Source organism: Salvia hispanica, chromosome 1 (genome assembly GCF_023119035.1).
Source record: "Salvia hispanica cultivar TCC Black 2014 chromosome 1, UniMelb_Shisp_WGS_1.0, whole genome shotgun sequence".
Classification (NCBI taxonomy): Eukaryota; Viridiplantae; Streptophyta; class Magnoliopsida; order Lamiales; family Lamiaceae; genus Salvia; species Salvia hispanica.
Genome location: NC_062965.1, coordinates 965,934 through 990,754, shown reverse-complemented (window position 1 = coordinate 990,754; position 24,821 = coordinate 965,934). Strand labels below are relative to the sequence as shown.

At 35.6% G+C, this 24,821-nt stretch overlaps 5 protein-coding genes and 1 pseudogene across 5 annotated transcripts; all 6 read left to right on the top strand.

Moving 5' to 3' along the window:
* Window positions 1-1,820: 1,820 nt before the first annotated feature.
* Window positions 1,821-4,387, top strand: LOC125219523 (6,7,8-trihydroxycoumarin synthase-like). The gene is made up of 2 exons (XM_048121527.1): window positions 1,821-2,735; window positions 3,589-4,387. Exons 1-2 carry the CDS (start codon window positions 1,857-1,859, stop codon window positions 4,198-4,200), a joined length of 1,491 nt encoding a protein of 496 aa, XP_047977484.1. The 5' UTR covers window positions 1,821-1,856; the 3' UTR covers window positions 4,201-4,387.
* A 273-nt stretch (window positions 4,388-4,660) lies between these two features.
* Window positions 4,661-7,313, top strand: LOC125202772 (6,7,8-trihydroxycoumarin synthase-like). The gene is made up of 2 exons (XM_048101236.1): window positions 4,661-5,536; window positions 6,610-7,313. The coding sequence occupies exons 1-2, from the start codon at window positions 4,670-4,672 to the stop codon at window positions 7,219-7,221; spliced, it is 1,479 nt and encodes a 492-aa protein (XP_047957193.1). The 5' UTR covers window positions 4,661-4,669; the 3' UTR covers window positions 7,222-7,313.
* A 2,350-nt stretch (window positions 7,314-9,663) lies between these two features.
* LOC125202491 (6,7,8-trihydroxycoumarin synthase-like) lies at window positions 9,664-12,472 on the top strand. Its single transcript, XM_048100889.1, has 2 exons — window positions 9,664-10,579; window positions 11,616-12,472. The coding sequence occupies exons 1-2, from the start codon at window positions 9,683-9,685 to the stop codon at window positions 12,225-12,227; spliced, it is 1,509 nt and encodes a 502-aa protein (XP_047956846.1). The 5' UTR covers window positions 9,664-9,682; the 3' UTR covers window positions 12,228-12,472.
* Window positions 12,473-14,204: 1,732 nt separating this feature from the next.
* On the top strand, window positions 14,205-16,280 carry LOC125202360 (annotated as a pseudogene).
* A 950-nt stretch (window positions 16,281-17,230) lies between these two features.
* Window positions 17,231-19,434, top strand: LOC125220251 (6,7,8-trihydroxycoumarin synthase-like). Its single transcript, XM_048122411.1, has 2 exons — window positions 17,231-18,130; window positions 18,762-19,434. Exons 1-2 carry the CDS (start codon window positions 17,231-17,233, stop codon window positions 19,368-19,370), a joined length of 1,509 nt encoding a protein of 502 aa, XP_047978368.1. The 3' UTR covers window positions 19,371-19,434.
* Window positions 19,435-21,710: 2,276 nt separating this feature from the next.
* LOC125207670 (6,7,8-trihydroxycoumarin synthase-like) lies at window positions 21,711-23,962 on the top strand. Its single transcript, XM_048107112.1, has 2 exons — window positions 21,711-22,626; window positions 23,126-23,962. The coding sequence occupies exons 1-2, from the start codon at window positions 21,736-21,738 to the stop codon at window positions 23,729-23,731; spliced, it is 1,497 nt and encodes a 498-aa protein (XP_047963069.1). The 5' UTR covers window positions 21,711-21,735; the 3' UTR covers window positions 23,732-23,962.
* The last annotated feature ends 859 nt before the right edge of the window (window positions 23,963-24,821 follow it).

The following is a 24,821-nucleotide window of genomic DNA, read 5'->3' as shown; positions in this document are numbered from 1 at the left end:
TGATAGTATATTTTGTATTTATGTGCAAGCTGTAAAAGTTTACTAGTAAATGTTATTCATCGGTTCCATAAAAATTATTTTATTTTTTTATATTTTGATTCTTCGTACCTACTATTTATAGTAAAAGTGAACCGAGTCTACTAAGGGCGGATAAACTAAAATGATAAATCGGGACTCCTAATAGCGGACGGAGGGTATAATTTTATTAATAAAAATCAAATTCTACTCCTATTTGTTATTCTTTGTACTTATTTTTCATCCATGAATTCCCATTCTCCAATTTGATTTATTTTCTTTTTAGGGTTTAATTATGTAAATTTTCGTGTAGCTCAATTATGAATTATTTAAATCTTTTTTTTTTTTGTTTATTTCAGTTACATAATTTTCATTGTTTTAATGCAATTTTAGTATTTTTAATTTATTTGTAAATTGATTTAACGTAAATTGTAAATGTGAAAGCATTGAAAGATACTCTCACTGTCCCCCATTATATGTTCCAGTTTTTCATTTTAGTCCATGACTCATTAAAATCTTACTTCATATTTACTATCTTTGGCAATGAACCTCATATTTAATTAACTCATTTTACTTAGTACATTTTATTATAATACGAATTATATAAAACTAGGTCTCATCCCACTAATTACATTTTTCAACCAATTTTCTTTTCATTTCTTAAAACCTGTTCCGGTCAAATTGGGACACATATTAAGAGACGGAAGCAATAAGAAATTTGGAAATGCGAAACTTCGTGAATAATGTAATGATTGGATTTACAAAGTACAATATATTTGGACTTATTTCATCTCACCAAACATTAGATTTAATCTAATTAATATCCATGGTATTCTTGTGGACAACTGTACTTTAAAATTTGTTTCTATTAGTTGAAAAATAAAGAGGTCACATCATAAGTCGGGCTCGATGATCTTACAAAACAAAGTTACATATTTTATATGATTATTAAACCTTTTATATAGCAAACTATTCAAATTTTGGTCGATAAAATTACATATATTTGATTTGTTTTATTATGCGTGGATATCGTGGTATATTTTTTTATCAATCGTATAATTTAATTGATTTGAAGACAAATGACAGTAATATAAAAAAGCCAATTGGCGTGCCACATGTTTGATTGAGTGTATAGTCAAGCCACACTTGTGTCAACAAAAAGAAGTTGACCATACATCAAATTAAAATTGGATTGGGGGTTGAAATGTCATATATATGGAATCTGATGTACTTTAGTCCCCATGTATATTCATGATTAGTACTATTTGGTACCTTATGTATACTTTATTATATGTTCATATATATATAGTGAAATTTATTCATTGGTATCTCCTTAGACATAGATACATAGAATCAAACTGCATAAATAATTTTTATGTTAGCGTTATATTCGTGCTTAAATGTATGTGTTAGATAATAGATGTGAAATTTACTGACCAAATCGACTACATCACCTTGAAATCCTTTGGAGTTAAAAGTTCACTTCCATTTCTCGTGTTGATTTCCTGATGTGATCCTCGTCTCGAACACGAAGCTACACACGAGGCTAATTTGTTCTGAGAGGTGTCGCGAGATCTTGGCACATCATTTCCTTTTCAATGTTCATGAGTATTGTTTCTCGAATCTAATTCTTTTCTATTTTGCACACACTTCCATTTTAAGGTGACATTATTTTTTTAATTTATCGTTGACAATCATGATCCACTTGTCCACACAACTATGTATCCTAATACTCCTACTAAAACTAAATAAATAGAGTACCCATCCACAATCTCATTCTCTCCATACCCTACACTTTTAAACTATCAATCACAACCTAATTCTTCCACATTCATCACACAATGATACTCCTATTACTCTCAATAACCCTCCCAATAATCCTCATCTCTTACCTCCTCCACAAAACCCTAAAACCACCAAAATCCCCTCTCCCACCGGGCCCACCACCACTCCCGTTGATCGGAAACCTCCACCAACTCGCCACCGCCACGAACCTCCACTTCTACCTCCACAAACTCTCCCAAAAATACGGCCCCATCATCCACATGAAACTCGGCCGCACCCCTCTCCTAGTAGTCTCCTCCCCTAAACTAGCCGAACAAGTCCTCAAAAATCAAGATTCATCCTTTTGCAGCAGACCAAAATCGTTAGGCCAACAAAAACTCTCCTACAACAACTCCGACATCATCTTCTCTCCATACAACGACTACTGGAAAGAGATGAGAAAAATCACATCCATTCACCTCCTAAGCCCGAAGCGCGTCCAATCCTACCGCCCCATCCGGGAAGACGAGATCTCTAAAATGATCTCGAAGATCCGGAGCTTCTCCCACGACCGGGAGGCCGTGAACTTGAGCGAGACGCTTGTGAGTTTCGGCTGCAATTTGATATGCAGAGTTGCCTTCGGGAAGGAATGTTCTGGAAGGTTCTACGAGCTTCTAGAAGATGTGCAGGCCGTGGCGGCTGCATTCTATGTTTCGGATTACTTTCCGGCCTTCGGATGGGTTGACCGGCTCACCGGGATGCTGACGAAGCTCGAGGAGACGTGCCGGGATATGGATGCGTTTTATCAGGAGCTGATCGATGAGCATCTTGGCCGGAGAAGGGAGGAGACGGCGGAGGAAGGAGGTGACATTCTTGATTTGTTGATTGATCTCAAATTGGAGCAAAAGATAAATTCTGTTGATTTTGGATGGGATCACGTCAAAGCTATGTTGCTGGTATGATCTTATTGCTCAATTTTGGTTGTGTTTATCTTTTTTTAAAATATGGGCATTATAGAATATGAACTGATAAAATGCAAACTCTAAATATTGTACAAACTCCAAAATATGATCTGGATCGTTAGAAAATATTAATAGATGATAAAATAGTAGCAATAAAAAATGTCAACACAGTATCACTGTTGAACATTTTTCGTTGTTACTATTTTATCATCGGTTGATATTTTTTAACGGTCCAGATTATAGTTTGGAGTTTGTATAATATTTAGAGTTTCCATTTGATTATATTCCTATATGTCTCTTTAGTTAATTGAAAGGAGTGATACAAATTTTTGTCCAATTTTTAGATTTTTCCAACATAAATTCTGGCCTTAAAAATCATAAACTTACTTTTGTCCAATATAATTTTTGGATTTCTAACATAAATTCTGGTCTTAAAATTCATAAACTTTGGATTTATTTTATTATTATTACTCTGGCGAAATTGATTCATCCTTGACTTGTCGACTAACTTGGATGGCTCAGTAAAATGTCATTTTGGCAAGCCCTTTGATCCAACGAATCCCTTGGACTATAAAATATTTGAATTCAGATCAAAATTCTTATTTGTAAGTCCCATTTGACCTGGCCGTAGCATGTGCAAGTGGACCCATTCTTATATTATAACAGTAATTTAATTATACTACTCATGTTAGTTAGGTTTAAAAATAATATCTTGTTATATCTATATTGTTTATTTGTTTATGTGCAAGCTGTCACTAGTACAAATCTGCTAGTTAATGTTATATTCATTTTATTACATCAAGGTAATGTTATTACATCAACTTAGTTTTGTTTTATCTCCTTGTAGGATATATTTGTAGCCGGAGCAGAAACAGGTTCAGCCACAATTATTTGGACGATGGCAGCTCTAGTGAAATCACCCAGCATTATGAACAAGTTACAAAATGAAATCAGAAGTTTGATAGGAAAAAAAGGCAAAGTAGATGAAGATGATTTGCCCAAACTCCCATATCTAAAAGCAGTAGTAAATGAAAGCATGAGATTGTACTCTTCTGGTCCACTGCTTGTACCAAGAGAAACTATAGAAAAATGCAATCTTGATGGATTTCAAATCCAACCAAAAACAACTGTTTTTGTGAATGCATTTACAATTGCAAGAGATCCGGATTATTGGGTCAATCCCAATGAGTTTGTGCCTGAGAGGTTCTTGAATAGTGGTATTGATAGCAAAGGGAAAGATTTTGAGTTTATTCCGTTTGGATCGGGGCGAAGAATGTGCCCTGGAATGGGCATGGGACTTCTGAATGTGGAGCTCGCGGTTGCAAATCTAGTCTATAGTTTCGACTGGGAATTGCCTCCCGGGATCCGTGAGGATGATGTGGATATGGTGCCTTTGCCTGGACTCGCCGTTAAGAAGAAAACCGCGCTTTGTATCGTGCCTAAAAGTTATGCTGTTTAGTTTCGAGTAATTTTATTCTAGTTGAGAAACCGGGGTACAAGTTTACTTAAAAGAATTTGTAGTGTGATATGGTTATTAATAAAAATAAATTGAAATTGTAAGATCGTTTCAGATCTGTCGAGTTGAAGAGCTTATGTGTTTTATCGAATAAGTTGCGAAATAGTATGTAGTACAACTTTATTTTGAATGTTTGTACCTTTACTTTCGCTGAGAAAGATATATATTTGCAAGTTTCTGATGATCGCTCTAAATAAATTGATAATCTTTGAAAAATTAATTTTATGTCATGGAACCGGGATGTTGACAAGGCCTGAGAATTGATAGGCTAGTTTTCGTCACTGGGAATCGATCACTATCTGCACTAAATAGAGCCCCCATCCACAATCTCATTCTCTCCATACACCTAAACTTTCTAACTATCTATCACAACCTAATTCTTCCACATTCATCACACCACAATTCATTCAAAATGATGCTCCTATTACTCCCAATAATCCTCATCTCATACCTCCTCCACAAAACCCTAAAACCACAAAAATCCCCCCTCCCACCCGGGCCGCGGCCACTCCCGCTGATCGGAAACCTCCACCACCTCGCGGCCGCAACCAACCTCCACCTCTACCTTCACAAACTCTCCCAAACATATGGTCCCATCCTTCACATGAAACTTGGCCCCACCCCTCTCCTAGTAGTCTCCTCCCCAAAACTAGCCAAAGAAGTCCTCAAAAATCAAGATTCATCCTTCTGCGGCAGACCAAAATCCTTAGGCCAGCAAAAACTCTCCTACAACAACTCCGACATCATCTTCTCTCCATACAACGACTACTGGAAGGAGATGAGAAAGATCACATCCATTCACCTCCTAAGCCCGAAGCGCATCCAATCCTACCGCCCCATCCGGGAAGACGAGATCTCCAAAATGATCTCGAAGATTTGGAGCTTCTCCCACGCTCGGGAGGCCGTGAACTTGAATGAAATGGTTGTGAGTTTTGGATGCAATTTGATATGCAGAGTTGCGTTTGGGAAGGAATGTTCTGGAAGGTTCTACGAGCTTCTAGAAGATGTGCAGGCCGTGGCTGCGGCGCTATATGTTTCGAATTACTTTCCGGCCTTTGGATGGGTGGATCGGCTCACCGCGATGCTGACGAGGCTAGAGAGGACGTGCCGGGATATGGATACGTTTTATCAGGAGCTGATCGATGAGCATCTTGGCCGGAGAAGGGAGGAGACGGCGGAGGAAGGAGGTGACATTCTTGATTTGTTGATTGATCTCAAATTGGAGCAAAAGATGAATTCTGTTGATTTTGGATGGGATCACATCAAAGCTATGCTACTGGTATGATCTCTTTGTTATTTTTTTGTTTAGTTTATGTTTTTTAAATATGTGCATTTATAGAATATAATACTCCCTCCGTCCACGGAATGTTGTCCAAGTTTGACTTGACACGAGTTTTAAGAAATGTGAAGAAAAGTAAGTGGAAAAATTAGTAGAATGTAGGTCTCATATTTATATATTATTTTTGCAGTAGAATGTGAGTGTAATAAGACTAATAAGTTAGTCGAAAGTGGGGTTCATTTACCAAAAAGGTAAAAAAGCAAAGTGGATAACATTTCGCGGACAGACCGAAATGGTAAAACTGGTTAACATTTCACGAACAAACGGAGGGAGTAGTATTGATAGGAGTGCATTGAACTTTTGTTGTATTTTCGGATATTTCCACAAACATAAAATCTGATCTTAAAAATCATGTACTCTCCTCTATCCTTAAATTTTGTCAGACTTTGATCGGGCATGGATTTTAACAAATGTAATGGAAAGTGAGTTGGAAAGTTAGTAGATAGTGAGTTCTATTTTTATATATTAGTTTTATAATAAAATGTGAGTTGGAATGAGTTAGTGGAATATGAAATCCACTACCAAAAATAGTGAAAAGTGAAATATAACAAATTTTGTGGGACTGAATAAAATAAAAAATGTGACAAAATTTAAGGGATAGAGGAAGTACTTCTTTGGTTGTATATAATTATTCAGGCGAAATTGATTCATGCTTTACTTGTCGAATAATATAGGTGGCTCAATACAATGTCATCTAGGATGCCTTTGAATCCAAATTGAATTAAGACTATAAAATACTTAAATTCGGATCCCGTTTGACCTGGCCCTGGCATGTGCAAGTGGACACGTTTCTTACAGTAGTAGCAATGTTATCTATGGTTTTAAAATAAAATCTTGTTATATGTAGATGCTGTTTATTTGTTTATGTGCAAGCTGTCATTTGCACAAATTTTTGCTAGTTAATGTTATTCATTTTATTACATCAACTTTCTACATTAAATTCAAAACTTAACCTTATATTGGAAACCAATATTTAAATAGTGTAAACTTAATTTTGTTTTATGTCCTGGTAGGATATATTTGTAGGAGGGGCAGAAACAAGTTCAGCCGCAATTGTTTGGACGATGACAGCTCTAATGAAATCACCCAACACTATGAAAAAATTGCAAAATGAAATAAGAAGTTTGATAGGAAAAAAGGGCAAAGTAGATGAAGACGAATTGCCCAAACTCCCATATCTAAAAGCAGTATTAAATGAAAGCATGAGATTGCACCCTCCTGGTCCACTTCTTATTCCAAGAGAAACAATAGAGAGATGCAATCTAGATGGATTCCAAATTCAACCAAAAACAACTGTTTTTGTAAATGCATTTACAATTGCAAGAGATCCTAACTCTTGGGAGAATCCTGATGAGTTTGTGCCTGAGAGGTTCTTGAATAGTGGTATTGATGGCAAAGTGAGAGATTTGGAGTTTCTTCCGTTCGGATCGGGGCGAAGAATGTGCCCTGGAATGGGCATGGGACTTCTGAATGTGGAGCTAGCGGTTGCGAATCTAGTCTATAGTTTCGACTGGGAATTGCCTCCAGGGATCCGTGAGGAAGACGTGGATACGGAACCTTTGCCTGGACTCGCCATGAAGAAGAAAAACATGCTTCGTGTCGTGCCTAAAAGTTATGTTGTTTAGTTTCGAGTAATGTTATTCCGGTTCAGAACGATAGATCATATTGGTCTACCTCATCAAATTAATCTTGTTATTTATATTTTTTGTTTATTGCACATCCCAGAAATTATTTTTTGTTTCACTCCTTTGTATTTTTCAAATTTAAGTTATACGTTTAAGATACAAATTTTATAGGTTTAACCATTATTAAGTTATAGGTTTAAGATACAAATTTTTATTCATCAAAATTTGGATCCAACGAATCCCAATGGATTCGGGCATATGTAATTTGTATCAAAATTTTGTCTTTAGGTCCAATTGGACCCAGATCTAGCATGTGCAAGTCGACCCGTTTCTTATAGTAGTCAATTTTATTCGATCATGTGAGTTATGGTTTAAAAAATAATGCTATATATTTAATATATTTATTATTAATGCGAAGCTGCAATTAGTACGAATTTGCTGGTCATGGTATATTTAATTTGGTGAAAATAAATGTTAAAACCTGTTAATTTTTTGTTGGCTAATTAAGGCCCACGTGATATTGTTTTAATTCTTAATGATTCAAAAAATAATATTTTTTATTTATATTTATTATTTTTATTTTTATTTAAAAAAACACCTATTCTCCTATATAATTTAGTTTTCTGTTTTATGTTTTATCATATAGTTTTCCACATTTCAATTATGAAATTTTTAGTTTATTTCAATTACTTAGCTCTCGTTGTTTCAATTGAAATTTCAGTATTTTTATATAATCAATATACTATAAGCTATGTATTTACAAAAGAAGAAATAGGGAAATTAGATAAGAAGGTGAAATTGTAAGCACATAAGTTCGTGGCTCTCAAAATCACGTGAATAGCGCCTTTTCATTGGTACCAACACTATGAACAAATTGCAAAATGAAATCAGAAGTTTGATACGCAAACAAGGCAAAGTAGACGAAGATGATTTGCCCTAATTTTCATATCTAAAAGCAATAGTAAACAACAGTACTACCCCCTACGCATAATAGATATCGCATTTTCTTTTTAGTTTGTGTCACAAATCTAGTCTATAGTTTCGACTGGGAATCAACCTTCGGGGATCCGTGCGGAAGACAGTGGATACAAAGCCTTTGCTTGGCCTCAAATTAATAAATCACTAATCAAATGTTATTTTTGGAAATATTACTTGGTGATACTGAGACTACTATTAATTGTCGTTTAAAGTATAAAAGAATATTTGATATTGCAATCTTATGGGAGTTTAAATTTGTCCAATTGTTTTTCTACGATATAAAAAGTGATTTTGTCCATATTCTTTGAAAGAAAAGAGGTCACATCTATGTTCGGCTTGATATTATTTTATGAGAGTATTAAACTATTAGCTAGGTTCGGAAAATATTGAAATTCCTGTTGACAAAACTGCAAATAAAATTGGATGTATTAAGCGTGGGAATCGTGATATTCTTAGTCAATCATATACTCCATTTAAATTGCTTTAGGACAAATCAAATTTATACACAGAGCCAGCTGGAAGGATATATTATATTATCTCATTTAATTTTTCATGTAGCACATGGCATGCCAAAGTAACAGTGACCTGGCCTTTGGGATGGGGATTAGGCCCGTGTTGTGGCGTGTAAGAGCACAGTACTCGTCTCAGAGCCCGCCACGTGATATTATTTTAATTTTTAGTGCTCAACTGAACGTCTTAGTACTTAGTACGGTTCGAGTTGTGCTCAAAAGCACGTGAATAATGTTTGTGTTGGGATTTGGTAGGACACCCGAATTCCAAATTAGTCTGATATCGGTGCCCAGAAGCACGTGAATAATGTATGTGTTCGGGTTTGGCGGAGCACACAAACACCACATCAGTCTGATATTGTTCTCTTAGGACAAAACCCTCACGATTTTGCTCTGGACACTTCTCGAAAGGCCTCATACTAATAGTTAGAGCAATCCATATACATTGTTTGCAATGTGGGATGTGATTTATATCGTAACAGCATGTGCTCAACTTTTTCATACTCCCTCTGTCTTATTCAAGATGACCACATTTCCTTTATTATTTGTCTCAGTCAAGATGACAATTTTCTAATTTTGGAAATAAACTCATTTCGCATCTCTCTTCGTTAAAATATTCAACTACTTTTTTTTCTCTCCACTTTATTCCACCTACAACACTTTCTAAAATCCTGTATCACTAAAAAATATGGTCATCTTAAATGGGACGGAGGAAATACTAAAGAATTGTTGATAGTAAAAAAAAATACATGGATAATATAAATGTTCACTCATAACTATTAAAGGATGTAAATAGTATGAATAGTGTAACCAACCAGTGACATGGATGCCCTAAACTAGATTGTACATTTAATATTAGAATAAATTGTTTTACACATGGTATATTAAAATCATTATAAATATAGGATCAAACACCAATCTTCACAATTCAAATCACAACATCCCAATCATCCATCAAACCCTCACTCAACACAATGATACTACTATTATCCATAACCCTCCCAATACTATTGATTTTCTATCTCCTCCATAAAACAAAACCTCGGGCAAAAACCACTCTACCACCCGGCCCACCGCCTCTCCCGTTAATCGGAAACCTCCACCAGCTCGCCACGGCCCCGGACCCACACATCTACCTCCACCACCTCTCCAAAAAATATGGCCCCATCCTCCACATGAAACTAGGCTCCATTCCTACCATAGTAGTTTCCTCAGCCGAATTAGCCAAGCAAGTAATGAAAATCCAAGATTTAGCCTTTTGTAGCCGACCAAAATTGCTAGGCCAGCAAAAACTCTCCTACAACAGCTCGGACATCGTCTTCACTCCCTACAACGAAGAATGGCGTGAGATGAAGAAGATCACACACATTCATCTCTTAAGCACCAAAAAGGTCCAATCGTATCGCCCCATTCGCGAGCAAGAGATCGCTCGTATGATCACGAGGGTCTCTGCTTCCACCTCCTCCCCTCTCAGACAAGAGATAAATCTTAGTGAGGTGACCATGGCTGCTAGCGTCCGCATGGTGTGCAGGATTGTGTTTGGGAAGAGCTACGAGGAGGGAGGGGCGGAGACGAAGCGGTTCCTTCAGATAACGAGGGGGTTTAGCGTGCTCACGAGCTCATTCTTTGTGTCTGATTACTTTCCCGCGTTTGGTTTGGTTGATGTGATAAGCGGAAGAGTGAAGAGAGCGGATGCGATGTGTAAGGGCATGGATGAGTTCTATCAAGAGCTCATCAACGAGCATCTCGAATCGAGGAGGAAGAAGGAGATGAAGGATGTCGAAGATATGCTTGATGTGTTGATCAAGCTTAAAGAAGACGAGTCTTCTTCTAGTGGTCTCACTTGGAATAACATCAAAGGGCTTCTAATGGTAAGTTTGTTTTAAATGTAGTTTACAGAGTGGCATTACTAAACTCCCTCAGTCCCATAGAAATAGGTTATTTGAGGGTCCAATAGAAATAGGCTATTTGAGGATATGATAGGCTTTAATCCATAATTGGTAAGTAAAGATAAAAGAAGAAAAAGTAATTAGTAATGTAGTGGAGAAAAGTAATTAGTAATATAGTGGATGGTGGGGCTTATAAATAATAAAGTACTAATGAGATGGAAAAAAGTTCTCATAAATGAATCTAAACCATTTTATAGGACGGATGGAAAATGAAAATTCAGCCTATTTTTATGTGACGTATAAACTATGTAGTTGCTCATTTTAATAAGTTTGTTTGTCCCACTATAACCATGATATTAGATTTAGGCACGTAAATTTTTTTTTTTTTTTTTAAATTTTATTTATATTTTTATAGGCTACTTCAAATATGTGAGCCTAAAAATCATGCACCAACTTTATATATTTGCTCGTTTAAATAAGATTGTTTGTCCCACTAAAACCATGATATTAGATTAAGGCACATAAATTTTTTAAGAAAATGTTTTTATATATATTTTAATATGCTACTTAAAATATGTGAGCCTAAAAATCATGCACCAGTTATAATGGGACAGATGAAGTACTCCCTTCAATTTCATGAATTTTATAGGATTTAAGATGAAATTGTTTAGTGAATTAAAGTAGAAAGAAAAAGATAGTGATTTGTTTAGCAAGTAGTGATAAAAGAGAAATTTGATCGTAAACGTTGAGTAATTTTCACCTACTTAGTTAGGTAGGATGGAGTAATAGTTTATATATTAAGATAATCGTTGAGTTAATTCCACCTAGCTACTATAGTGTAAATAATTCAGTTGATTAGAATCTACGAGTTATTAGAGTACATGATTTTAAAAGGAATTATAATGAAAATGTGTTACGAATTCTGAACTTAAAACCATGTCCCATTTAGTCACATAGCTAGAAACAAATAGGGCCTAATAATTGTAATTGATTAAATACATATTCTATCTTTTTGCAGAATATGATTGTCGCTGCAACAGAAACAACTCCAGCGGTAACAATCTGGACAATGACAGCCCTAATGAAAGCACCCAAAGCTATGAAGAAATTGCAAAACGAAATCCGAAGTTTGGTAGGAGAAAAGGGCAAAGTAGACGAAGACGATCTTCCCAAACTCCCATATCTAAAAGCCATAGTAAATGAGAGCATGAGGTTATATCCACCGGGCCCTTTGCTTGTGCCAAGAGAGACAATGGAAGCATGCCTTCTTGATGGCTACAAAATCAAGCCGAAAACGAGGGTTTTTGTCAATGTATATGCTATAGGGAGAGATCCACAGTACTGGGAAAATCCAGATGAGTTTGTTCCTGAGAGATTCTTGAATAGTGAAATCGACTCGAAAGGGCAGGATTTTGGGCTCGTTCCGTTTGGGTCGGGCAGGAGAATGTGCTCGGGGGTGTCGATGGGATTTTTGGCAACTGAGCTTATGGTGGCAAATTTGGTGTATAGTTTTGATTGGGAATTGCCAAGAGGAATTCATGCTCAAGATTTGGATACAAATCCAACTAGTGGACTTGCAGTGCATAAGAAAAATGCCCTAATACTTGTGCCTAAGAGATATGGGGTTTAGTGTGTGTATATGTGTGTATTTAATACTTGTGCCCTAATTTGTATATGCATCTTCTGTTTTACTAGTTAATTAAAGGGCTTGTGTGAGCATGTATATAAAGATGCATAGTGTGTGTTGTAATTCCACCGATCGACATCGAAAATGCATTTATCGTCCAGTCTTGGAATGACTTGAAAGTCACATTGGGCTTGAGATACGTATAGAAGGGCGAAATCTTTATTTTATTATTTTTGGATATTTTTTTATTTTTGTAATTTCATTTTAATTTATTTATGAAGTCCACATCTCGATTTAGAACCTGTATACATTTCAAGGCCACTACTTTTAATACAAAAATAAATGAACATGCTTCGACTTATAGAATTTGGAAATACAAAAAAGAGATATCTTTTCTGGGCCTTTGTTGGGTCAAAGGATTTAAATTTGTAGGTGGACCTTAAGACTAATTTAATTGGGAGATGATGGGCTAGGCTTAATGGTCATGGTAGTATGTGAAGATTTAGTACTTGGGCCAAGAGAATTAGTGGACTTCAATAATTCATGTTAAATATGTAAATTAATTAGCTTTGGCCCAGATCGAATTAATTACTCGTTGGGCTGCCTCACAAATTAAAGTCATGGACAGAATAAATTAAAGATGTAGGCGAAATAAACAGTTCCCGACCCGATTAATTCAATTAGAAATTTATGTAATCTCCTGATTTAATTAATGGTCAAGGAATTTTTTTTCTAATAAAATAAGAGAAAGAATAAAATGATCATGCATTCATGTTCATGTTATTTGACTTCTTAAAGTCTGATTAAAGTATTACTACCTCCGTCCCATAGTGGATGTCACACTTTCCTTTTTAGTTTGTCCAACAAAAGATGTCACATTTCCTCTTTTCGAAAAAATTTCCTCTCATATCAATTATAAAATTATATTTTTTCTCACCACTTAACACACAAAATTACAACATCTCCTAAAATCTGATATCATCTCTCAAGTGTGTCAATCTTCTTTGGGACGGAGGGAATACTACTTGTGATATACTCCCTCCGTCCCACAAAAGATGTCACACTTTCCTTTTTAGTTTGTCCCACAAAAGATGTCACATTTCTCATTTTGGAAAAAAGTTCTATCTGAAATGAATATAAAAATTAAATTTTCTCTCTCCATTTAACACACAAAGCAAAACCTCCTAAAATCCGGTATCGTCCTACAAGTATGACATCTTTTGTGGGACAAAGGGAATATTAAGCCAGCTGGAAGGATATATACTCCTAACCTAATGTTAGGTTAGGACTAATATTAGGTTATATACTCCTAACTTAACATTAGGTTAGAATAATACCAAAAGCCAGCTGGAAGGATATATTAACATTTACTCTATTAAATTTTCAAGTAGCACATTTCGTGCCATGTGATTTTGTATTATTTGTAGGCCACAAAATTAAACATAGTAACAGTGCCCTGACCTTCGGGACGGGAATTAGTCCATTAGTTGTCGGAAAAATACATGGACAATATAAATGTTCAACTTCTTACTATTAAAACATGTAAATAGTATTCCCTCCGTTCCAAAGTAATAGAGTCATTTTGTCATTTTAATATTTTTCATAATAATAGAATCATTTTTTTTTTATTAAAAGTCAACACATTTGTGCACATCTACTTTACTCTCTTTTACTTTTTTCTCTCTTCATCTCTCAACCTTTTTTCATTTTCCATTTTATTCTTCCTTTACTTAACTCATCTAACACAATTGTTCTTAATCTCTGTGCCGAAAAGAAATATTTCTATTACTATGAAATGGAGGAAGTAGTACCCAAAAGTATGTGAATACTGAATAGTGTAACCGACCTATGATATGGATGCCCTAAACTATATTGTACATATAATATTTGAATAAATTGTTTTACACATGGTATATTGGCATTTGAAAATAAATCATTACAAATATAGGATCAAACACCAATCTTCACCATTCAATCCAACACATCAAATCATCCATCACAATGATACTACTCTTATCCATAACCCTCCCAATACTCTTGATTTTCTATCTCCTCCACAAACCCAAACCTAAGGCAAAAACCACTCTACCACCCGGCCCACGGCCTCTCCCGTTAATCGGAAACCTCCACCAGCTCGCCAAGGCCACGGACCCACACATCTACCTCCACAACCTCTCCAAAAAACACGGCCCCATCATCCACATGAAACTTGGCTCCATTCCTGCCATAGTAGTTTCCTCACCCGAATTAGCTAAACAAGTAATGAAAATCCAAGATTTAGCCTTTTGCAGCAGACCAAAATTATTAGGGATGCAAAAACTCTCCTACAACGGCTCCGACATCGGCTTCACACCCTACAACAAAGAATGGCGGGAGATGAAGAAGATCACACGCATTCATCTCTTAAGCACCAAAAAAGTCCAATTGTATCGCCCCATTCGCGAACAAGAGATTGCTCGTATGATCATGAGGATCTCGGATTCAACCTCCTCCCCTCTCACACAAGAAATAAATCTTAGCGAGGCAACCATGGCCACTAGCGTCCGCATGGTGTGCGGGATTGTGTTTGGGAAGAGGTACGAGGAGGAAGGGGCGGAAACGGAAAGGTTCCTTCAAATTACGAGGGGATTTGGAGTGCTCACGAGCTCCTTCTTTGTATCTGATTATTTTCCCGCGTTTGGTTTGTTGGATGTGATAAGCGGAAGAGTGAAGAGAGCGGATGCGATGTGTAAGGGAATGGATGAGTTCTATCAAGAGCTCATCGACAAACATCTCGAATCGAGGAGGAAGAAAGAGATGAAGGAGGAGGAAGATATGCTTGGTGTGTTGATCAAGCTTAAAGAAGATGAGTCTTCTTCTAATGGTCTCACTTGGAATAACATCAAAGCTCTTCTAATGGTAAGTTTGTTTAAGTGCAATTTACAAAGTGGTATTACAGTACTCACTCCGTAAAATAGAAATAAGCTATTTGGGGATAGACGAGTTTGATGCATAACTAAAGAAAAAGTAATTGAAATAATGCAGTGTATGGTGGGACCCATAAATAATAAAGTAAGTGAGAATAAGAAAAAGATTTTGTAATTGGATATGGATTATTATTAGGACAGGCGAAAAAGAAAATTCAGCTTATTTTAATGGGATGGGGTATATAGTTGTTCATTTTAATAATTTTGTTTGTCCCACTATAGTATTAAATTTAGGCACGTCAATTTAAAAAAAAATGTTTTTATTTATATTTTAATAGGCTACTTCAAATATGAGAGCCTAAAATTACATGATTTTAAAAGAAATTATTATGAAAATGTGTTACGAACTCTGAACTTAAAATCATGTCCCATTGCTAGAAACTAATAGGGCCTACACCATAACTTCAAAACATTATGTAATAGTTGTAAATGACTAAATCATTAAATAAATATGGACAATGACAGCTCTAATGAAAGCACCCAAAGCTAATGGAGAAATTGCAAAACGAAATCCGAAGTTTGGTAGGACAAAAGGGCAAAGTAGACGAAGATGATCTTCCCAAACTTCCATATCTAAAAGCCGTGATAAATGAGAGTTTGAGGTTATACCCACCGGGCCCCTTGCTTCTACCAAGAGAAACAATGGATGCAAGCATTCTTGATGGCTACAAATCGGCCGAAAACAATGGTTTATGTTAACGCATATGCAGTAGGGAGAGATCCCGAGTACTGGGAAAATCCAGATGAGTTTGTTCCTGAGAGATTCTTGAATAGTAATATTGACTCGAAAGGCCAAGATTTTGGGCTCATTCCATTTGGTTCGGGCGAAGAATATGCCCTGGCATGTCGATGGGATATTTGACAACTGAGCTTATGGTTGCAAATTTGGTGTATAGTTTTGATTGGGAATTGCCTAAAGGAATTCATGCACAAGACTTGGATACAAATCCAACCAGTGGAGTAGTTGTGCATAAGAAAAATGCCCTAATACTTGTGCCTAAATGTTATGGTGTTTAGTGTGAATGTGCGTGTGTGCATCTTTTATTTTCACTAATATTAATAAAAGGGGATGTGTGAGCATATTATGATGTTTAGTGTGTGTTTGTGTGGCCGGGGCGGAAGGAGAATTTAATTTGAGGAAATTTAGTTTCACATTACTAATGTCTTCTACAAGAAGAGAGGAGATGCAAAGTGAAATTGATGATTCATGCATTACATGGTACTAGTTTATTGTGATCATTGGTTAACTTTTGAGTTTATAGTAATTATTTAGAGTACCATAAAGTGTGATAAATTACAATTCTACATTTCATCATCAAACATGAACAAAGAGTACAAAGTATCATGACATTATTTACACTAATTATACTACTTCCATACCCCACTTTCATGTTCTGAATTTCAAAAGGAAATAGCGTACTTATAATTTAGTAAAATTGCAAAATTGATCTTCTCACAATTTTTCTGTTCTGACACCAAAAATGCTGAAACCCTTATCTATACTAGAATGACCTAAAATCCGTATGGTGCTTGAAAAACGAACCAAGGAATCAAAGTCTTGGTTATAGCATATTGTTGACATTGTTTAGAGGGCAAAAAAAATACTTTTATTATTTTTCTAGATGTATTTTTAGTTTTATAATTTTCATTGTATTCACTTTTGAGTTCTAAGAATTTACTAACTAATTATAAATAGCTAGCGAGTTTCATTGTTTTGGGATCGATTTTGGTTACTGGTGATGTATTTCGATTTTAAAAAACTAAGATTTCTTGTTATCCCTACAATTTGATCATTCTTATTAAATGCTTGCTTTAGAAACCTAGAAGAATCATTAAAAAATATCACATGAAACACATGTAACAAATTACTATCCATCAAGTCTTTCACGTAATACATATATGTCAATGCACACTGTAATTATATAACTTGAAGTGCAATTAATGACTAACTCATATAATACATTATTGTATTAGGTAAAACATAAAGCACTATATATATAGGACCGAAATTATATGCCACTAACATACCTATTCACCAAAATGATACTTCTATTATCATTAACTCTCCCAATAATCTTGATAATTTTCTACCTCCTCCACAAAATCAAACAACCTCGGGCACTAACCACTCTACCACCTGGCCCGCCACAACTGCCGTTGATCGGAAACCTCCACCAGCTCGGTACAGTGGTGGACCCACACATCTACCTTTACCACCTCTCCAAGAAATATGGCCCCATCATGCACATGAAACTAGGCTCTATCCCTCTCCTAGTAATTTCCTCAGCCAAATTAGCCAAACAAGTACTTAAAATTCAAGATTTGGCATTTTGCAGTAGACCTAATTTATTAGGGCAGCAAAAACTATCCTACAACAGCTCCGATGTGGGCTTCACACCGTACAACGATGATTTTAAGGAGATGAAAAAGATGACACGAATTCATCTGTTAAGCAACAAAAGGGTGCAATCTTATCGCCCCATACGAGAGCAAGAGATCGCTCACATGATCACGAACATCTCAACCTATTCCCCTCTCGGACAAGAATTGAATTTGAGCGAGGTGGCCATGGCAGCCAACATCCATATGATATGTGGGATTGTGTTTGGGAAGAGGTACGAGGAGGGTGGCTCGGAGATGAAGAGATTCCTTCGGATTCTTGAGGAATATGATGTGCTTGTGACCTCTTTCTTTGTCTCTGATTACCTTCCCGCGTTTGGTTTGGTGGATAAGATAAGCGGAAGAGTGAAGAGAGCGGATGTGATGTGTAAGGGCATGGATGAGTTCTATCAAGAGCTCATCGACGAGCACCTTGAATCGAGGAGGGTGAAGAAGAAGATGGAAGAGGTGGAAGATATGCTTGATGTGTTGATCAAGCTCAAAAATGATGAGTCTTCTTCAAGTGGTATCACTTGGGAAATCATCAAAGCCCTTCTAATGGTAAGCTTTATTTAAAAATATTTTATACTGCCACTGTCCCATTGTAAGCGACATATTTGATTCGGTCATTTCACTTTTTCGGGGTAAGACACTTTCCATTTTCGAACAGACCACACTTATAATAGGATAACCTAAAGTCGTATACATTCTCTTATAATTAATGGCATGATTCATGAATTATGAGAGTAATAGTTTGTGCAGAATATAAAGTTTGTGATATTTTAGACCACTTTAAAAATTTGAGGAAAATATTAGAACTATGCTAACTTCATTATCCTTAAATAAACGTTGCATTATTTCCACCCAATAACCGTTGATAAATAGAAAACTTTTCTAACATAGCTATTGGTTTATAATAACTATAAGGCTTGTCTGATTCTATAAATTATTTCATGATTTAAAGAAAAAGTTGACTATTTATAATTCAAAAAAAAAGTTACTAGTTACAGGATCGGCAAAATTCTTGATTTATTTATTCCTATTAATCACATAGCTAGTAGAAACATAACAAATTATATAGTGCTTACCCCATAATCTCAAAACCCTATATACAAATCGTAAATTACAGAATCTTTTATCTAAATCACACCATTTTTACCTCCATATATTTCAGCTTGTTTTTTTTTTCTAGGATATGATCCTAGCTTCAGGAGCATCTCCATGTGCAACTATTTGGACAATGACAGCTCTAATGAAAGCCCCCAAAGTAATGGAGAAATTGCAACACGAAATCAGAAGTTTAGTAGGACAAAAGGGCAAAGTAGACGAAGATGATCTTCCCAAACTTCCATATCTAAAAGCAGTGATAAATGAGAGTTTGAGGTTATATCCACCGGCCCCCTTGCTTTTACCAAGAGAAACAAGGGATGCAAGCATTCTAGATGGCTATGAAATCGGGCCGAAAACAATGGTTTATGTTAACGCATATGCAGTAGGGAGAGATCCAGAGTACTGGGAAAGTCCAAATGAGTTCATTCCTGAGAGATTTTTGAATAGTGATATTGACTCGAAAGGCCAAGACTTTGGGCTCATTCCATTTGGTTCAGGCCGAAGAATATGCGCTGGCATGTCGTTGGGATATATAACAATTGAGCTTATGGTTGCAAATTTGGTGTATAATTTTGATTGGGAATTGCCTAAAGGAACTCATGCACAAGACTTGGATACAAATGCAATAGGTAGACTAGTTGCGCATAAGAAAAATGCCCTAATACTTGTGCCTACATGTTATGGTGTTTAGTGTGTATATGTGTGGTGTGCGTCTTTTGTTTTTACTAATATTAATAAAAGGGGATGTGTGAGCATATTAAGATGTTTAGTGTGTCTGAGGCTGGGGTGGAAGCAGAATTTATTTTTGTTATAATTATATATTTTGAATTTCAAAAGAATAAATTTCAGTATGTTTTTGTAATGTTAGAGCTTTTTGATACGAGCATTATTAGTTAGATATATTATCTTTGTTTTCTTGTTGATTAAGTTAGTTATTAGCATTATAAATAGGAGCTATTGTAATCATTTGAGAAATCAATCAATAGAATATCAATATTATCGTTCATTATGTTCTCCAAGTGAGAAAACCGCCGTGCTCGATGGGCACTTGCCCGCGACAGGTATTTATCGATCGCCGATCTACGGACGTCGATCAGCCCGATAGGAGGTTTAGCTTATCACTTTTTCACAACAAATCACTCAAAAATACAAAATTTTTAAATGTTATATACTATGAAACTGATGGAGAAATGAAATATTCTTAGTTTCTTGAAAATTTTATGTATCTCGAATAGCGAACTGATTATAAAATAAAGAAATTCATTATTTATAACTGGTCCAAACACCATATGGCTTAAAAAGGAACAAAATTGAAAATACGTAAAATCAAATTAAATCTAGAAAAACAATAGTTACAATTTTTCCTTTTAAACGATGTCTAGTGGCCGAAATCATGGCATACCAATGACCCCAATTTACAAACCTACTATAAATTTGAAGTCATTCTGAGACAACTGACGTTTTCAGCACCCATGTGTTGGAACTGCATTACTCATTTGCTCCATGTCCGTCTATACACCTAAAAAAGCAGGTTTTACCGACGCAATAATCTCTTGGTAATCTCACAAAGAATCATCTATAATCATGTTTAGTAACCGATGATAACGTCGTCCGTAATATTTAACGTAAATTTTACAGACGGTATGTATTAGAAATGGGTCACTCACCCCTTAAAAGGTCTTTTAAGGGGTGAGTGGCCCACTTCTAATATGGTATTAGAGCGGACCCAAGTCAATGATGGATTTATCTATTTATCTCTTCTCTTGCCTACTCACGTGATGGAAGTCCGATATGTCATTCCGGCCCACACGTGAGGGGTGTGTTAAAATTCTTAATATCTTGTCTCACGTCGACTTGGTAACGATCCTAGCTCACCTATAACAGTGTGGATCACCCTCCCCCTTATAAGGCATTTTAAGGGGTGAGTGGCTCATTTCTAATACAATGTCTTCCGAAAACTGACAACGTCCGAACAAGTTTACTAGCTAATTATATCACACTGTCATTCACATACTCTAATTTTCAATAGCTCCAAGTTGATTGTCTAGAACACGTGAAATATGAAAAATACTTATAAATATGCCACATGAAACAGATGTAGGACATTACTATCTATGAAGTCTTGCACGTTATACAACTATGTCACTTCGCGCTGCAATTACATAACTTGTATTGCAATTAATGACTAACTCTTAGTATTATAAATAAATTAAATATAGGTTGGTGAATTACAATAAATAAATTAAATGTAAGTAGGTAGCCAAAAATCACTATCATTGAATGATAATATATGAACATGTACAACATGCATATTGGAGATCTTACATCAAAATCCTACTTGGATATTTTGCATGATAATAATGATACTTCACGTAAAACAACGCATTTGAATTTGAGTATATATATTTAATTTACCGCGTTTTAAATACAATAAAACTAAGCAGTCACATCATAGTTTGCCACACAAGTGTGATTCCATACATACATACTAATAAAAACATAACAACAAATCTATAATTCTAAATAATTCAAATTGTACTAATACATGCATACGATCTCCCATCAATTCTGTAAATTATGACAACTGAAATTTTTTCTTCATTATTCGCACCAAAATTATTTAGAGACAAAAATTAAGTGGTGTGTTATATTGCTAACTCTGCTAACTCATCAACGCAGTGATGCCAACACGATGACATTAAAATGCCAACACATAATGTCAACACAGTATATTGAAATGTCAACAAATTATGTATTGACATTTTAATGTCATCGTGCAGACATTTTTAATACACTGCGTTAATGAGTTAACAGAATTAGCAACTTAAGAAAGTTAGCAATTGATCACACCTTAAAAAGTTAAACTAGTATTTTATTATTCTATTATAAGATCTAAATTTGGAAATGTAATTTGCAAAACTGAAATCTAAAAAATATATTGGTAAATTAGTATGTACAATCCCTACTATTAGGTACAAAAACATTATAAATATAGGACCAAAGCAACAAGTTTCATCCCACTACTTATCCATCAAATTAAACCCTCATTCATCACAATGTTACTACTATTATCCATAACTCTCCCAATAATCTTGATTTTCTACATCCTACACAAAGCCAAACCTCGGGCATTAACCACTCTACCACCAGGCCCGCCGCCTCTACCGCTGATTGGAAACTTCCACCAGCTCGGCAAGGCGGCAGAGCCACACATTTACCTCCACCAACTCTCGAAAAAATACGGCCCCGTCATCCACATGAAACTAGCCTCTAGACCCCTCCTAGTAATTTCCTCAGCCAAATTAGCCAAAGAAGTATTGAAAATCCAAGATTTGGCATTTTGTAGTAGACCTAATTACTTAGGGCAGCAGAAACTCTCCTACAACAGCTCCGACGTCGCGTTCACACCTTACAACGATGATTGGAAGGAGATAAGAAAGACGGTACACATTCATCTCTTCAGCAGCAAAAGGGTTCAATCTTATCGCCCTGTCCGCGAAGAAGAGATCTCCCGCATGATCACAGGGATCTCTTCTTCAGCCTCGGGAGAAGTGAATGTGAACGAGGTGGTCATGGCGGCCGGCATCCATATTCTATGCGGGATCACTTTTGGGAAGAGGCTATACTCGGAGGAATGGTCGGATACGAAGAGGTTCCTTGAGTTTCTTAAGGGATTCGACACGCTAGCGACCTCCTTCTTTGTGTCTGATTACTTTCCCGCGTTTGGTTTGGTGGATTGGATAAGTGGAAAAATGAAGAGGGCTGAATCGATATTTAAGGGTATGGATTCGTTCTATCACGAGCGCATCGACGAGCACCTCGAATCGAGGAGGGTGGAGGAGGTCAAAGAGGTGGAAGATATGGTGGCTGTGTTGATGAAGCTTAAAAGTGATGATGAGTCTTCTTCGAGTGGTATCACTTTGAGAAACATCAAAGCCCTTCTAATGGTAAGATTTATTTAAATATTTTAAACTCCCCCTTCCCATTTTAAGCGACATATTTGATTCGGACATGTCACATATAGCTCACATGAAGTAATAGTCTTTGTATTTTTTTAGTATAAATTTGATGCATATATAAACATAATAAAGTTATAGATTACACTAAAGTCATTATTAGAAATAGTGGTATATCATAATTTTAACATTTATCTCAATTGTTCCACTAATTTGGATTTCTAATGTTATAAGTATATTTTTAATACTAAAATCCATTGCTTTTGAGAGTGATACACAAAGCTTCATAAAAGCCATGGATTTCAGGTTCGATGTCATATAGAATATCCCCCAAATCTAAATGAATGCGACAATTGAGAAAAAAGTCATGATATAATTGACTATTTTTTAAGTTGCAGAGAAATCGACCTAACCTGTGATTTTTCCAACAATTTATAAATCGGTGCATCTTCACTTCAATCTAAATCATTAATTATCATTTGTTTTGTAGAATATGATCGTAGCTTCAGCCGAAACAACTCCAGCTGCAGTTGTCTGGACAATGACAGCCCTAATTAAAGCACCCAAAGTTATGGAAAAACTGCAAAACGAAATCAGAAGTTTGGTAGGAAAAAAGGGCAAAGTAGATGAAGATGATTTGCCCAAACTTCCATACCTAAAAGCTGTGATAAACGAGAGTTTGAGGTTATACCCTCCAGTTCCACTTCTTATACCAAGAGAATCAATTGAGACAAGCACTCTAGATGGATACGAAATCCGGCCGAAAACATTGGTTTATGTTAACGCATATGCTGTAGGGCGAGATCCTGAGTGCTGGGAAAATCCAGATGAGTTCTTTCCTGAGAGATTCTTGAATAGTGGAATAGACTATAAAGGGCAAGATTTCGGGCTCATTCCTTTTGGGTCGGGTCGAAGAATGTGCCCTGGGATGTCGATGGGATACTTGACAACCGAGCTTATGGTTGCGAATTTGGTGTATAGTTTTGATTGGGAATTGCCTAAAGGAGTTCTTGCACAAGATGTGGATACAGATGCAACGAAAGGACTTGCAGTGTTTAAGAAAAATCCCCTTCTACTTGTGCCTAAAAAATTTTAGGGTTTAGTGTTTGTGTGTGTGTGTGGATTTTGTTTTTATCAAATAAATTGCTAATTTTGTTTTTAATAAAGGGCATGTGTGAAATCATGTTGTAGTGTTGTGATGTTATAATCGATCTCAAAGCCGACCCAACCAAGAGAAAATGTAACATTAGTTCGTATTAACCCTAGTTTCCAAAGTCTCGATTTATTCTTGAAATAAAAGTTGGATCTCGAAAAGGTTTTTCCGCTGTGTTTATAGGCTCTAAAACTAAACCCTAAACCTAACCGACTTAATACAAAAATATGAAAAATGGTAAAATATCGGATGCAGTAAATTGACGTTGTGTGAATTTTAAGGCATTCCGAGATACTGGAATTTTTCATGGAAAAACTGCATGTACAATTTAGAGAAATAACATTACCAAGTTACCAACACTATTCAATCAATGCCTTGAACTTTGCTATTGAGATGCAAGTTACATTTTACACTGACATTATTATGATGTAAATTGCAAATTCGTCAAATTACATATACCAAGAAAGTAGAAATTTTACCATAGTAATCTTATTAATTAAATGTATATATACAACTAATTCTCACGATCCAAAAAAATAGAAGAAAAATGTAAAATAGGAATAGTGTCATAATTATGTTCTCATTTTTTGTAAAACAAAAAAGTGACACTCACAAAATAAATTAATATCAGAAAAAGAGGTACAGTTTTTTGTATCACATGTACACATAGTAATTATTCTTGTAAAATTGTTGTTATTACAATATCAATTTAGCCAATAATTGCATTCAGTGTAATCAAATAATAACTAATATAATATGATAATTGTGATAACTCGTCAACTACTCCGTATATAAAACATATTAATATAATGACATGAGTATGTCAACTATCTTTTTGTGTTGACATTTTTATATTTATATTTAAATGTCAACATAAAGACATAATTGACATATTCAAGTCATTGTGTTGAAATTTTAAATTATTGAAATGATGAATTATCAGAGTGATTACATTAAGTTGGTTATTATCCTAACGCAACCCATGATTGCATAGGGTCGACGAACAAAACTTCATTTTAACGACAAATCAATC